At 40.5% G+C, this 16447-nt stretch overlaps 1 protein-coding gene and 1 non-coding gene across 20 annotated transcripts in view; both read right to left on the bottom strand.

Annotated features, from left to right (window-relative positions):
- NDUFAF6 (NADH:ubiquinone oxidoreductase complex assembly factor 6) overlaps positions 1-16447 on the bottom strand; it is a 211622-nt gene that overhangs the window by 46179 nt on the left and 148996 nt on the right. For 18 of the 19 annotated variants that reach the window (XM_063816425.1, XM_063816429.1, XM_063816426.1 and 15 more), the window contains 3 exons: positions 15056-15157; positions 11373-11429; positions 4905-5806 (listed from right to left, as the gene is read on the bottom strand). In XM_063816425.1, the coding sequence (XP_063672495.1) occupies positions 5678-5806; positions 11373-11429; positions 15056-15157 (288 nt within the window). In that variant the 3' untranslated portion in view covers positions 4905-5677. Of the gene's footprint in view, positions 1-4904; positions 5807-11372; positions 11430-15055; positions 15158-16447 lie in introns of those variants that run through there. The other variant, XM_063816423.1, reaches the window with a different exon arrangement.
- Positions 8296-8398, bottom strand: LOC112204222 (U6 spliceosomal RNA). Its single transcript, XR_002937801.1, has one exon. It is a non-coding gene; the product is annotated as a U6 spliceosomal RNA (small nuclear RNA).

Here is a 16447-nt window from a genome sequence, read left to right as displayed (position 1 = left end):
TTTTGTTTTGTTTTGTTTTGAGACAGAGTCTCGCTGTGTCACCCAGGCTGGAGGGCAGTGGAGCAATCTCGGCTCATTGCAACCTCTGCCTCCTGGGTTCAAGCGATTCTCCTGCCTCAGCCGCCTAAGTAGCTGGGACTACAGGCACCTGCCACCACGCCCGGTTAATTTTTGTATTTTTAGTAGACAGGGTTTCATCCTGTTGGCCAGGCTGGTCTTGAACTCCTGACCTTGTGATCCACCCACCTCGGGCTCCCAAAGTGTTGGGATTACAGGCGTGAGCCACTACAGGAAAACAGTATTTGTGGAGGGGAATAAAATGTCAACCCACAGACTTATCAAATAACAATAAAAACATTCTATCTCATATCTGATTCAAAAGGCACTGCTTATCTAAAAATATGATTAAATTAGAAACATTGTAGATAATCTCCATTAGGATATACACAAAATACATGTGTTATGGACCACCTGTGGAGAAGTGCTTGTTTTCAAATCTCATGTCACTCTTAAAATCCAAACACCTTAATGTGGCCTATGACTTCCTTATCCTTCCAGCCTCACTTCTTCCTCACTCTGCTTTCCAGCTGTACTTAACAACCTGGTTTCTTGAACGTCCCATGTGTTGCCCAGACACCACAGCTTTGACACAGACTCTTCCAGTTCCATCTTTCTCATATCCAGTTTGTACTTCACACATCAGACAGAATCCCCATTTACATTTCCTTAGAGCCCCCAGCCCACATTATACTACAGCATGTTCATTCGAACCACAAAGATTTTTGGAGCAGCAACAGGATCTACTTTAGGTTCTGGGTATACAAAGACAAAACATTGTCTTACGCTCAAGTAATATGGCTAAGTGAGGGAGAAATGTCTAACTAGTTAAAAGACAACAGGCGTTTTGGGAGAAAGCATGGCTGTGCTTTGTGAAGTCAGCCTCAAATTGCAGATCCCTTGTTATTTATCTACCATTCACCGATTCTCCTGAACCAATTGGTCACAAGCACAAGTATTTAGAGTAAGCAAGTAACATGAATGTTTGAGTCAGGCTGAGTTTGAGATAATAGCTCATGCCTGGACCTGTGGCCAATTGGAGAGGACACATCCTGTCTAAAACATTCAATTTCTCATTCTTTTTCAAATGCCACTCTTGCAAAACAAAATATGCCTGCAGGCCTAATTTGGTTCAGGCTTCCAGTCTGTGTCTTTTGTACAATATTAACGTGTGTTTTTTACTAGATGTAGGTCACTATTCTAAGCACTTTACATGGAGAAATTCACTTATTCCTCACAACCACCACTGAGGTTGATATGATTTTGCCTATTTTACAAATGGAGCAACAGAGGCTTGGGGTAACTTGCTGAGGTTACACAACTCTTAGGGTGGCAGAGCTGGGACTGAACCCACACAGGCTCCTCTGGAGTCCAAACACAATTTTTTTTTTTTTTTTGAGTCAGGGTCTCTGTCGCCCAGGCTGCAGTGCAGTGGCGCGATCTTGCTTGGCTCACTGCAACCTCCACCTCCTGTGCTCAAACAATCCTCCCACCTCAGGCACCGGAGTAGCTGGGACTACAGACATTGCCACTATGCCCAGCTAATTTTTATATTTTTTGTAGAGATGGGGTCTTGCCATGTCGCCCAGGCTGGTCTTGAACTCCTGGGCTTAAGGGATCCACCTGCCTCGGCCTCCTAAAGTGCTAGGATTACAGGCATGAACCACCACGCCCAGCCCACACTCTTAAAAGTACTTCACATCACTGTACAATACTCTACTGTCCTGTAGCTAATAACTCTTTGTATCTTTCAGCGTATACTACAGAATGAGTTACATATTAAATAATTTATTGTGCCAAATATTCCTTTTTGCTGAACAAACTCTTAACTACTATATACTGATAGGATAGAAAATGAATGTCTACCTATCTATTTATTGTTCCATAAATTTAATCACCTTCGCATTCTACAAGCATCTTTCTCATTTGGAGAGTCCTAACTTTTAAGAAATAACTTTGTAGTTATCCAAAAAATATATATTCATTATAGAAAAAAGTATGTAAAATGAAGTGTCAAAATTATTTTAATGCATTTCCTCAACTCTTCTCCCCTCCTTCTGACCCATTTCCAACACCCTTCCCAATTCTGGACCTGTGTTCCTTGCAGGAACAAACAGTAGGATGTTCTGTTTTATTTTCAGTAAAGAACCACATAATGTTTACAACTGTAAGGATCTTTCTAGACAAGGCAATCGATTAAGCCAATATCTTCAGAAAAGTCCAATTTATATGAGCTAAAACAAATCCAAGGGCACCTAGGGATTTGCTGAAATGGAAAAAATACAAACTCGCAAGTCTCTGATCTTAATTCAGTGTATCAGTAGATAAGGGGATGTGGTCACTTTATTCACAAACTTTCCTAAGAACTCTGAACATTCTGTTCTTTTTACATAAGTTAAAGGCAAAAAAATCAAGAGTCTTGACATAGACCATCCATTCCGTTTCCTGGCCTTTGTACACACTGCTTCTTCAGCCAGGACCTCCCCACAAAAACGTCAACACCCCCTCCCCAAGCCCTGGGTCCTACCCAATCTTCCTGACACTATTCACATGCCATCTCCTCTGGGAAACCTTCTTTGACTGCCAAGCCGGTGAAGCATCCCCCCACACTCCCCCACCATATACACCCAGTGACCAGCACCTAACACCTATTTTGATTGTCTATTTCTCTCTCACCTAATTTGTAGTTGGAACTTATGTAGTAATTACCTTTTTTAACCTAATTTGTATCTGAAATTTAAGCAGTAATACTTATTTCTAAAAAATGTGCCTTTGAGCTTTTAAACTTGGCAGTTTACTTGACAATCTCAAGAATGGTAAAAAAATAATAATGGGCTTTGGGCTTTGGCATTGAACTAATGTGGATCTGGCATCCAGCTCTAGTACTAATGCCTCCAAGACCTTGAACTTAACATCTCTGAGACTGTTTTATCATTTGGAAAATAAAGGCCTACTTCACTATGAGAGTTAAAGCATAAAAGTGCGAAGTACACCACCTGTTCGAGTTTGTGTTCAATAAGTGTTAGCTACAGTTACATTTCTCAAGAATTCAGTTTCATCAAAAGGAGAGCTTCAACCACAAGGAGAGAAAGAATATTGCCAATTGAGAACTACCCAAAACTTATTTCATAATGATATGCAACTTTACCTACATTGAGAATGATCTGTAATTTATACTTAATATGTTATCTGCTATCCACTTATTCAACAACAAAGCACATCTAAAATGGTTTGAAAATGTATCTGACTCCTTTAAAATATTCTAATAAAAACCCAGAGATTTGAAAAAATCAAAAAGAATGCCAGCATCATCTAAGGGAGTATCTTTTACACCAGGAAATTAATAGTACAGTAAATTTCACTGATAAAGACTCCACTTGAATCTCTAGATTGGTAACTTTAGTTCATCCAAATCTGTACGCATCAAATTTAAAATGGTTTAGAAAGTATTTTGAAATTATTTACTTAATAAACTGGCTTCTGAGCCAGCAAAGAATCCACTAATCCAGTCGCGTAATTAAACCCTCCTTTTAAGACCCTTAGAAAGGAACCAAGACGCCTAGATGATTGCTGCCAAATTTAACCTGGGAAGACCTGCAGACAAAGCTCCCTAACAAAGACTCTCTGATGAACTTTTCAACCCTGGATCACTCAGAATCCCAAGAGGAAACATGTCCCATTTCCTTGTATTTTTTCTTTTTTCTTTTTTTTTGAGATGGAATCTCGCTCTGTTGCCCAGGCTTGAGTGCAGTGGCATGATCTCAGCTCACTGCAACCTCTACCTCCCAGGTTCATGTGATTCTCCTGCCTCGGCCTCCCGAGTAGCTGGGACTACAGGCTCCCACCACAACACCTGGCTGATTTTTGTATTTTAAGTAGAGATGGGGTTTCACCATGTTGGCCAGGCTGGTCTTGAACTCGTGACCTCAGGTGATCCACCCGCCTCAGCCTCCCAAAGTGTTGGGATGACAGGCATGAGCCACCATGCCCAGCCCCATTTCCTTGTATTTTCATTTGAAGATAAGCTGAATGGCTCTCGAAAGCCACAGAATTAAAGAAGGGGATCTACTTTCAACATCAGTACCAACTAAGAGTCTACCAGCATATACAACCACATTGCACATTCATTCAACTATATATTTATTAATCTCTACTTGCTCTCAATCAGAAGCCATTCTAGGTGTGTGGTGGGGGTGATGTCAAGATGAATGAACAATGCATTCTTGTGCTCCAAAAGCTCTCAGTTTGAATTTGCAAAAATGTAACATTTTAAGCCACTCACAATTTAAGTAGGCACTAATTCATAGCTGATACCAAAGACTTAAATGAGAGAGCCGAATGGGGCAGGAGACAAGACTACTGAAAATACAGGAAAAAGGAAACTGGCATAATCCTGGTCCTGAGAGTGAGATTCATTTAGAGTCAGATCGACCAATTACCAGCAATGTAAAAAATTTGGGTTTTTCCAATTGGGATGCATTTTCTAAAAGTTTTATATTATTATTAATTATTATTCGTTTGTCTTTGAGACAGGGTCTTGCTCTGTTACCCAGGATGGAGTACACTCATGCCTCACTGCAGCCTCACCCTCCTGGGCTCAAGTAATCCTCCCACCTCAGCCTTCCTAGTAGCTGGGCGTGCACCACACCTGGCTAGTTTATGTATTTTTGGTCGAGATGGGGTTTTGGATGTTGCCCAGGCTGGTCTCAAACAATTTAAAAGTTTAATGAACAAAAATGTGCCTCATTTCACAGGTTTTTAGGAAAACCAAATGAGAACACTGATGCAAGTATACAGCACAGTGCTCATCACTGGGAAGCACAATGTATAGCGCAGAATGTACAGTATAAAGTGTAGCAACCCTTTAATGGATGTTCAATACAATACCGTTCATATCACTTATACAAACTTTGTCAGTACAATTTTGTTCACGATCATGATAATGCTGAATGACAGAGTGAGGAAGTGGGATTAACAAAAAAGTAAAAGCTTCCAGACCAGCCAGAGCTAAAGTCAAATTAAGGCTCTGCTCTTGCCAGCCACTCCAACCTTAAAGAAGTTACGTTATTATCATGGATAAATTTTTACACAAGATTGCAAAAATTAAACGTTAAGGATAAAAGCCCACAACACGTGACTGATATTCCTCAAATATTAATTTCACTATTTGTGACCCCTAAATAAATGCATCTTCCGGGTGTTCTGAACACCTAGGTTATAGCTGCTCAGCATGTAAGCCCCTATGATAACTTGAGCCCTTTCCCCTCTCCTTCCCCAGTGGTGAAGGGAGAATGACATTCCTTCTCCCTGCCCACTGGCTCAAGTGTGGCTTATGGCCTATGCACAGCTACACCAATATTCCCTGTTGGAGCTCCAGCTTCCAGGGACAGCACAGCAGACACTGTCTGGGCCGGGGGTGCCAATGGCAGTGCCTCTGCCAGAATCTCAGCAGTCTTGGCACCCTAGTCCCACGGCAACTTCTCAATTTTGTGAGCTACTTGACATCCCATTCAATAAATTCATTTTCTCCTTAACAGTCATTTCCTGTTGTTCCTAAATAAGAATCCTAACTTTTATAAAACTAATAGACTAGAATTAACATCAGTGCCATGAAATTATTTTAATATGTTTTTCTCCATGACTGAATATACAAATATAATGGAAGTAATGTATTCTTCTGCTGTAAAGATGGGTGGAATATATCAAAATCCACTCGCTGAATTTTCTTTAGAAAGTCCTCTAGAGAAACCTGGAAAAAAGAGAATAGTGATCACCAGATCATAAAATGATCAAGACTTAAAAAAAAAAAAAAAACTAACTAAAGAATAATTACAAGTATTTAGGCTATTTTAGTTTCCCTGAGATGGTTTTCTATTTAAGTGAGAATTTTAAAAGAGAGAAAGAAAAAGACATCCAAGAAGTTTCTATTAGACCAGTAAAAGGGTATCACAGAGCTAGTACCAGAAAAGCCAAGCCTCTTCTGCTCATAATATAAAAAGCTTTGGTTAAGACAAAAGGATTATCAAAATCATGTTTGCCTGGCCTTATTACTAGATTTGGTGGAATGCAAACAGGCTGTTTCAATCAGGGAAAATGAAACATCCCCACCCCGACCCCCCAAATGTAGTGTACCATGAGGGGGAGCTCAAGTTGTCTTTTAATAAATTATTTTGTGAAGAAGTTGAACAGGTCTCCACGTTGTTGCTAGAGCACATGATTTTCAACCAGGCAAAATTATCACCCCATCCTTTCCCCACCACAAAAAACCTGACAAAGTTTTTACAAGGATAGCAGCAGGATAGAAAACACCAACGATGTGCAGTATCTTTCTTTTTTGGTTTTCAATTGTCTTGATTAATTTATAAATTTTTATTTTATTTTAATAACATTTTTGTTAAACAGGCAGGTCACTTAGTTTTGTGCTCCACCTTTCTAAGCGGCACGAGACCTCCTCGTCCACATAAGCAGCGCCCCCTAGAGTTCTGCGGCACAGAACCTGGGGGATCAATGCAGGGATTATGACTATAGATTCTTTGGAATATGCAGATGAGAACAAAAACAAAAAATATTTTCTTCCAGACTTTTTTTTCCTATACTTTTATAAATATATGAGTGAAATACAAACAAATTCATTATCTACTTTTTTTTTTTTTTTTTTTGAGACAGAGTCTCGCTGTGTTACCCAGGCTGGAGTGCAGTGGCATGATCTCGGCTCACTGCAACCTCCGCCTCCTGGGTTCAAACGATTCTTCTGCCTCAGCCTCCAGAGTAGCTGGGACTACAGGTGCATGACACCATGCCCAGCTAATTTTTTGTGTTTTTAGTAGAGACAGGGTTTCACCACATTGGCCAGGCTAGTCTTGAACTCCTGACCTCGTGATCCATCCTCCTCGGCCTCCCAAAGTGCTGGGATTACAGGCATGAGCCACCGCGCCCGGCCATTATCTACTTTTTAAAACCCTAAACTTACATATACAGACAACAGGAGACACATGCATCAATGTCCCAGCTGCCTTGTTTTGTATTAGGAAGAAACTTAGAAACAATCCAGAGACCACGTGTGGTGGCTCACGCCTGTAATCCCAGCACTTTGGGAGACCGAGGCAGGTGGATTGTTTGAGCTCAAGAGTTCAAGACTAGCCTGGGCATCACGGCAAAACCCCATCTCTCAAAAAATACAAAAACAATGAGCTGACTGTGGTGGTGTACACCTGCAGTCCCAGCTACTTGGGAGGCTGAGGTGGGAGGATGTCTTGAGCCTGGGAGGTCAAGGCTGCAGTGAGCCTGCACTCTAGCCTGGGTGACAGAGACCCCCCCAAAAAAAAAAAATCCAGAAATTCTTTGATCGAAAAAAAGAGGAATCGTTTGTACAATGAAATATTAATATTATACTACAGTGAAGTGAATGTACTATAGGTAGATGCAGTAATATGTACAAATCTCAGAAACATTAAGAGTGTGTACATGTCCTAGAAGACATCAATAGAAAATGATCCGTTTTTATAAAGCTCAAAAACAAAACTAAGCAATATGTTGTTCAGGAATATATAAAATGATGAAAGACTTCTTGGAATAAAAGCAAGGAAATAATATGCACAAAATTGAGGAGAGCTACCTAAAAATGAAGGCAGTGGCAGGGAAATGAGATGGGAAAAACTTGAGTCCAATTTAATGGTGACAGACTAGTTCCTGGCTCGAGTGGTAAGTTCATCGGTGTTTATTATGCTATACACTGCAATATATATACCTAGACAGATATATTCATTTAATATATAGCAAATATTAACAAGTTTAAAAGAGAATAAAAAACTTTGAAAATACTTCAGTGTACTTTCTTTCACATGTTCTCTTGGTTTTGAAAATATTTTAGTGTACTTCCTTTCAGATGCTCCCTTTCTTTGCAAAGAAAGCTCATGCTATTTCATGTTCTGTAACTTGCTTTTTTATCCCTTAATATACTGTGATCAACTTGCTATCTGTAAGAATTATGCTAATTTTAATAGCTTTATGACATTTAATTATAAGGAATAGTTAACAAAATTAAGGTATAGACACATAATAGATATTATATAGCTATTAAGTGTTATATTTATACTTTTTTTAATGATTCAAAAAAATGCTCAATAAACAGTACACTAACATGAAGTGTAATTTCAACTAAACATAAAAATTCATTTCCAAAAACCCCAGAATGACTAGCAGTTATCTTTTGGTGTTAGAATTATAGGTGATTTTGTTTTTTTAATGGAATGCTTCATGAATTTGTGTGTCATCCTTGCACAGGGGCCATGCTAATCTTCTCTGTATCATTCCAAATTTAGTATATGTGCTGCCAAAGCAAGCATGGGTGATTGCTATTTTCTCCTAATACTGTTCATATTGTCCAAATCCTTACTATGAAAATGTATTGCTTTTAGGATTAGGAGAAAATTCCATTAAAATACCAAGGAAATGTGACCTCAAAATTAGAGCTCAAGTGGGTATTTTTACATCAGGCTTTGGTTCAAAGGAAAGTCTGGCTGATGGTAAATAAACTGAGTAACAAATTGATTGTGAAACTCTCAAAGACATTATAAATTTCTGAATATGAATTCTTGAAACCTCATCTATGAAGAATATACCATACCTAGATTAGTCATATTCAAAGAGTTTTTAAACTGCAAATCCTTTCCTTGAACAAAATAATTAACAGATGCCCCATATATAAAACAAGTAAGAGGCCCTGTCCAAGCTGGAATGAGGGTGTACGACAGAAGCAGCACCTCAGGAATTGCCATGTTGCCACTCTAGTCTCTCTTGGCACAGGACAGAAACTGAGAGCTAGGGCTGGGCACAGTGGCTCATGCCTGTAATCCCAGCACTGTGGGAGGCCAAGGCGGGTGGATCACCTGAAGTCACGCATTCGAGACCAGCCTGGCCAACATGGGGAAACCCCTCCTCTACTAAAAATATAAAAATTAGCGGGGCATGGTGGCGCATGCCTGTAATCCCAGCTACTCGGGAAGCTGAAGCAGGAGAATCGCTTGAACCCTGGAGGCAGAGGCTGCAGTGAGCCGAGATCATGCCATTGCACTCCAGCCTGAGCAACAGAGCAAGACTCCGTCTCAAAAAAAAAAAAAAAAAGCAGAAGCTGAGAACTGGGCCCCACCCCCCCGAGTTTCTGATTCGGCAGGTCTGTGAGGGAGCCCAAGATCTGCATTTCTAACAAGTTCCCCAGTGAGGTAGATATTGCTGGTCCAGGAACATTTTGGGAACCATTGGTCTATGACAGTAGTTTTTAGGCCTAGCCACACCTCACAATTAAAACTAAAGGGGGCTGGGCACGGTGTTTTATGCCTGTAATCTCAATACTTTGAGAGGCCAAGGCTGGAGGATTGCTTGGGTTCAGAAGTTCAAGACCAGCCTGGACAACATACTGAGATTCCATCTCTTCCAAAAATAATTTTTAAAATTAGCTGGGTGTGGTGGTACATGCCTGTGCTCCTATTTGGGAGGCTGAGGTGGGAGGATCACCTGAGCCTGGGAGGTTGAGACTGCTGTGAGCCATGACTCCACCACTGCACTCCAACCTGGGAACCTGGGCAACAGAGTGAGATTTTGTCTCAAAAAAAAAAAAAAAGCCGGGCACGGTGGCTCACACCTGTAATCCCAGCACTTTGGGAGGCCAAGGCAGGGAAATCACTTGAGGCCAGGAGTTCAAGACCAGCCTGGCCAACATGGCAAAATCTGTCTCTACTAAAAATACAAAAAAATTAGCCAGGCATGGTGGTGCACGTCTGTAATCCCAGCTACTCAGGAGACTGAGGCCTGAGAATCACTTGAACCTGGGAGGCGGAGGCTGCAGTGAGCCAAGATCACACCACTGCACTCTAGGTTGGGCAATGGAGTGAGAATCTGCCTCCAAAAAAAAAAAAAAAAAAGAAAGAAAGAAAAGTAAAACGGGAAGCTTTTAAAAAGTATCAATGCCTGGGTCCACCAATATAATTGGTCTGGAACGGGGAGGCCAAGCATTGTTTAGGTCTTTTTAAAGCTCTCCAAGTGATTCTAATGGGCAGCCAGGGTTGAGAACCACCTTTTTCCACAGAAGTTAATAAAACAAAGTCCTTAACCTTTACGAAGCTTACTTAGTATGTTAAACAGCTGATGGTATATCCATCAGATAACCACTAAACAGGGTGATACAGAATAACATGTTGACATACACAAAATACATGTATGATTATATGTATATGAAAGGTTCAGAAAGATGAACAGACATTATCTCTAGATACGGTAGAATTGTGAGAACTCTGATTTCTTCTTTTGTATTCTCTTACACTACGAAAATTTAAAATATTAATGTACTACTTTTATAATTAGCAAAAGCTCAATTAAGAAGCAAAATGACTTCACACACACAGACCTGAACACTAAGACAGAGGGTGTGAAGGGATTGAAATGAATTTCTAAGTATATTTCAGGGGAAAAGGTAGAAGATATGTTTGGTATTACAGAAAATGTGTAAGTTTACAATTTTCAAAGATTACAAATCTTTGAACCTTCGTTTCTATCTATAAAATGAAGTAACCATATTTTTGCTAGGAAGACTAGGAATAATGATGGAATGACCTAACCCAAGGCCTGTCTCATAAAAGGTTCTAAGTAACTGGTAGCAATTATCACTTCTCTATGTAGTTTTAGAACAACAGTTCCCAAACCTGTCTACGCATCAGAATCACCTGGGGAACTTCTTAAAATCACAGATTCTCCTAGGAACTGGCCTCCTCCTCAATCCCAAAAGTCTTACTAAAAAAGAAGACTCCAGGAATCTATATTTTTAAAAAGTTTTCCAGGTTACCCCACTGCAACCAGCTCAGCAGTGGGCTATGAACCACTGTTCTGGAACTGGTGCTACAATATGGTCAGGTCACAATGGAGAAAAAAATGAACAGAACAGTAATACTTATATAGCTATAAGCAGCCTAACAATCCCACAAAGTAGTTTCTCCTATTATTCCCATTTCACCTAAGAGTAAACTGAGGAATGTGGTTATTAAGGAATTTAAGGTCCCATTGCTAGTAAGGGGCAAAACAGATTCAAGCCAATGCAATCTGGCTGCAAAGTCCGTGCTAAAAACTCAGCTCACCTGCCTCTGAGAAATACAGAAATGACCCTCAGCAAAAGCATCAGTAACTAATGAAAGCCGCCATGAGGGAGGGAAACAAAAACAAAGGCTCCGAACTAAAGAAGTTCACTGGGAACTTTATAAAATATAAAAACAGATCATACACATCTGCTTCACTAATTATACAGCCTTCTCTGTTAATCTACTTACCGTCTGAAGAAAAGCAGGAAATGCTTTCACAGGAACAGTTTTGTGAAAGGACCTAGCCTAAAAAGGAAGAGGAAAGGAAGCTCGTTCAAAATTAAGCAAATAAACACTCCCCCTCTGAAAGCAACACCAGCAGTTTAACAATACTGATAGGGCCTCTCTCAAATGCAAGAAAACAGCTCATCTCCTGCAGATTAAGATTAGTTTCCTAGGCCTAAAGGACTCAGGAAAAAGTAACTACTGTAGTAAAAATTCCATCCTTTCTTACAGATTGGCTTTAGCATTTTCCAGCTACCTTACAATATCTCATAATAATTTTGACTCCCCAGCTCTGTGGTAAGGGGAAAATGAAGAAATACTTGCATTACCAAGTCCTGTGCACCCCTAGCTTAGACTGACTTTCTCTCCTGTTTAAATGAGTAAGATCCTCCTAGGTGATCTTGCCTGTGTTCCCTGACCTTTAATTCGTTCCACGCAGCCGGACAAATTAATGTCCTCACATCATCATTTCATTTTTACCTTCTTTAATTCCCTGATAGGTCAAGTTTCAACAATTCATCCTGGAATTCAAAGGCCTCCACATCTTGACTCTAACCTCGTCCATCCAACCTAACTCCCTACCACTCTGAGCTACGAACACCTGGTCACTCAGGCTGATGCCCATCATCCTGTGTTCGCCAAGCCCACTCCTGTCTCCATGTCTTCATTTATATTGTCCCTAACACCAGGAAGAGCCCTCTACTTCCTGACTTACTTCTTAACCCATTATACTCCAGTTTGACCCCCAACCATCTACTGAAATTACTCTATGATCATCCATGATTTACTAATCACCACATCTATCTTTTCTCTTCAATCTCTCTGTAGCATGTAAAACTCTGATACTCCTCTTTCTTAAATCTTCTCCTGCCTTGATTTTCAAGACACTGGCTCTCAGTTCTATTCCTCTGAACATTCTTTCCTTCTCTTTCCTCCTAATAAATGGCGCTTTCTCCTTTTACCTTGTAAACAGAAGTGGGCCTCGGGGTTCTGCCCCTGGTCCTCTGTACATTCTCCTTCAGCAACACCATCCAAACTTGGAGCCTTAATTATAAGCCTTTTATGTGGATGACTCCCAAATATATCATCTTTAGTCCTGACTTCAAGTCACAATCCTGCATTTTTTTAATAGTCCATCTCCTTCTAATCCCCTCAAATTCAATTATGTCGAGCAGCTAGTCCAAAGTCTAATGATCCACACCAAACATACCTTTAGTTTCCGTTGTCACTGTAGCTTTTGAATGGCACCATCAAAGTGCCATACTTGAATTCTTCATGCAACCTTCAACTTTCCCTCTATCTGATCTTGCCACAATCCAATTAGTTATCAAGCCTTGTTATGTGTGGGATTCTACTTGTTATGTGTGGGCACGTATGTATACATATATATATATAAATGTATATACACATAAACATCTACTGTCTCTAAATCAGACACTCTTTCTTCCTCTCCTAAGTCTCCTAACTGATCACCCAACCTCTAAACTCTCTTGTGTCAAACACTGTTAGCAGGGTTTCCTATTCTGCAACACTCATATCACTGCTTTATTTGATGATGATGATGATGATGAAAACTAACATATTTCATGTACAATATGCTGCACTTCGTTATAAACTCTTCATATATGTTAACTCATTTATCCAAATAACCCTTTAAGCTGGGTGCTAAAATGATCCACTACTACAGATGAGGAAACTGAAGCACAGAGAGGTTAAGATTACATGATTAGTAAATGGCAGAATTAGGATTTAAAGTCAGGCTTCTGGTTCCAGAGTTTGCACTCTCATCCACAATACTCTAATGCCTCTCAAAAGCCTCTACAACTCCATAATCTCTTCAATCCACCATTCCAAACCTATCTCCCAGGACCATGTTTCGCATAACCCATACACCACCAGTGGTGTTCAAATCTGGCTGTTTAAAATCATTTGGAAATTTTAATTCCTGGCCCCATCCCAGATTTACTACCCCAGTCTCCAGGGAGTGAGGCCTGGGAATCGGTATTTCTTAGGTGCCTTACATGTCCATTGACTGGGACTGCTCAGGTTCCACACAAAGCTTTCCTGCCTCTCATGATTCTGTAGTGTGCTCAGATCTTACCCAAAACTCTGCTAGTTAGTCCTAAGTAATTTCTCATCTAAAGTTCCATGTATTTTATCTATACCTCTGTCAGGGCCGAGAACTGTTAGATATTCATGAAATTAAAAAGAAGCTGAAGATAGTCTTTGCCCTCAAAGAGCTTACAATCTGATTACTTATGTATTTAATATTTCACAAGTATTTACTGAGTGCCCATAATGTACCAGGTACTTTAGATGCTGAAGAATATACAACAGAATCAAACAAAGTAACTTACATTCCAATGAAGTGGGGAGGCAATAAGCAAACTTTTAATGTCAGGTAGTGAAAAGCACTAAGCCAGGTAAGGAGACTGAGGGTGATGGAAAAGGAAGATGTTATTTTAGGTAAGGTGGCCAGGGAAGACTTTTGTGATAAGGTGACATTTGAGCACTAACTGGAGTGGAGGTGGGGTACAGGAGAAGAAGCAGGAAAAACAGCAAGTGCAAAAGCCCTGTGGTATGCAGGTAAGTGTCCAACTCTTTAGAATCTACTGAAGGCTAAAAAAAAGAAAAGGTTCACAAGAAGTACCAGGAAAAATTAGCATTATGGGAGCTAAGGAAATAGAAAGTTTCCACCAAGTCTTCAAGAGCCACTGAAATCAAGACACACTTCAAGGAGAACCAGAAAGGAATAACACCATGGAGATGAATGACAGACAATTTCAAGAAAGAGGTATATAGTCAACAGTGTCAAATTCCAAACAAAAGTCCTGGAAAAGTTAAGAGGTGAAGAACCAACTCTTAGGGAACAACTAAAGTGACAGGCAGGAGAAATCAGGAACCAGTTCAGGAGCCAAGTCAGAGAATCAATGGAAGAAAAATCAGAAAGTGACACAGAGAGAAAGACGTCTATGGTGTCAAAAAAAAGAAGAAGAGTTCAGGAAAACGAGTTGTAAATGACCATTAAATTTGGCAATAAGGAGAACTGCCAAACTCGTGATTGTTTATTAGAGTGGGCAGGATAGGAGCCAAATCATAGCATAATGAGCAGTGCCAAGGTGGAAAGGGCCCGAGGTAACAGTGAATGCCGACCACTTCCTTCCAAGAGTTCACCTAGGAGAGAAAAATACCAACAGAAGGATCCACAGGCTGCCTGTAAATTCAGAAGGCAGCAGCAACAAACCAGAAGATAAAAGAGGCCACCTATCAGAGAAGCAAACTGAAAACACCAGCTGGGGGTGGCTGAGGGTGCAGCCCCTGGGAGAGGGAGGAGAGGCATCGGCCTTGGAAGGCAGAAAGACACCCTGTCTTCCGAGAGAGAAGTGGATGGAGCACAGAGGAGCCCACATGAGAAAGCTCAGGCTTGATTTACTCAGTAGAGAACGCATTCATATGCTGTGAGGTGCGGGGAGGGACTTTTTTAAGTGAAAAAAGTTTACAACAGACTCCGAGATAAATCTACTGGGAAATCAATGAAAAATGGAAAAAAGACTGCCAAGTTGGGAATATCATAACCATGTTCTAAGAAGAGCCACATCTAGAAATGATTATTCCCTAAATGATTTGGCAAAAAAAAGCCGACTTACATGCTTTAGGTGCAAGTGTGCCTGACTGGCAATGTCATATATTACATCTCTCACATTTTTATCTTGGTTCCTCCGTAGAAAGTCCTCTTGTGAAACACCATGCTGTGTGGGGAAATATACATTATATTAGGAACCTAAAAGCACTTCCTTCCAACAGTTCACCTAGGAAAGAAAATTAAACTAACAATTAAAACTAACTTAGCACAAGAGAACACGTGACAGAACAGTATGTACAGTTTAATGCCTATTTTGTCTTTAGAAATGTATGTGAGCACGTGCGTGTGTGTGCATGTGTGGAGAGAGAGAGAAAAAAACAAAAATGAGAGAGTGACACCTGGAACATGCAACAAGATTTTTTGTTTTTTGAGACAGGGTCTTACTCTGTCACCCAGGCTGGAGTGCAGTGGTGCAATCATGGCTCATTATAGCCTCAACCTCCCAGGCTCAAGGGATCCTCCCACCTTAGCCTCCTGAGTAGCTGGGACTATAGGTGTGCACCAACACACCCAGCTAATTTTTGTATTTTTTGTAGAGATGGGGTTTCCCAATATTGCCCAGGCTGGTCTCAACCTCCTGGACTCAAGCGACCCTCCCAAAGTGCTGGGATTACAGGCATGAGTCACCGCACCTGGCCACAACAAGATGTTAATTAACAAGTTGTAGGTAGAATGAAAATATACAAGCAAGAAAAGAAACATACAAAAAGTTTGAAAGAACAAATAATGAATCTCATATAGAAAACAAAGTTCTCGCCAGGCGCAGTGGCTCATGCCTGTAATCCCAGCACTTTGGGAGGCCGAGGCAAGCGAATCACAAGTTCAGGAGATCTAGACCATCCTGGCTAACATGGTGAAACCCCATCTCTACTAAAAATACAAAAAATTAGCTGGGCGTGGTGGCGGGCGCCTGTAGTCCCAGCTACTTGGGAGGCTGAGGCAGAAGAATCACTTTAACCCAGGAGGCGGAGGTTGCAGTGAGCCGAGATCACGCCACTGCACTCCAGCCTGGGTGACAGAGCAAGACTTTGTCTCAAAAAAAAAAAAAAAAAGAAAAAGAAAAGAAAACAAAGTCCTCATAAATAGATATTTAAAATGACTTACTCCAATAAAATAAAATAAAGAACAGGCTAAGGTGAACGCTAGGAATAATTACTGCAGTTGTTTGGAAGGGAGCAAGGCATCAACATGAAGCTATACCAAATGAGGTTCTCTAGACCTTCCTACTCATTGCTCCTCCAGAGACCCAAAATGCCTGATGGACACAATTCTGACTTGATAACTCTGGGATAAAAAGAGGAAGGCCATTTTTAGTAAGCAATAAGCATTCCTTTCAAAGCAATTACTTGAATAGACTAAGCAAAAAAGCAAAAGATAACTTCCTTCCCCATATTCC

The sequence above is a fragment of the Pan troglodytes genome, chromosome 7, assembly GCF_028858775.2.
Source record: "Pan troglodytes isolate AG18354 chromosome 7, NHGRI_mPanTro3-v2.0_pri, whole genome shotgun sequence".
Classification (NCBI taxonomy): Eukaryota; Metazoa; Chordata; class Mammalia; order Primates; family Hominidae; genus Pan; species Pan troglodytes.
Note: the sequence above shows the minus strand (reverse complement) of the source record. Positions and strands in the feature narration are given on the sequence as shown.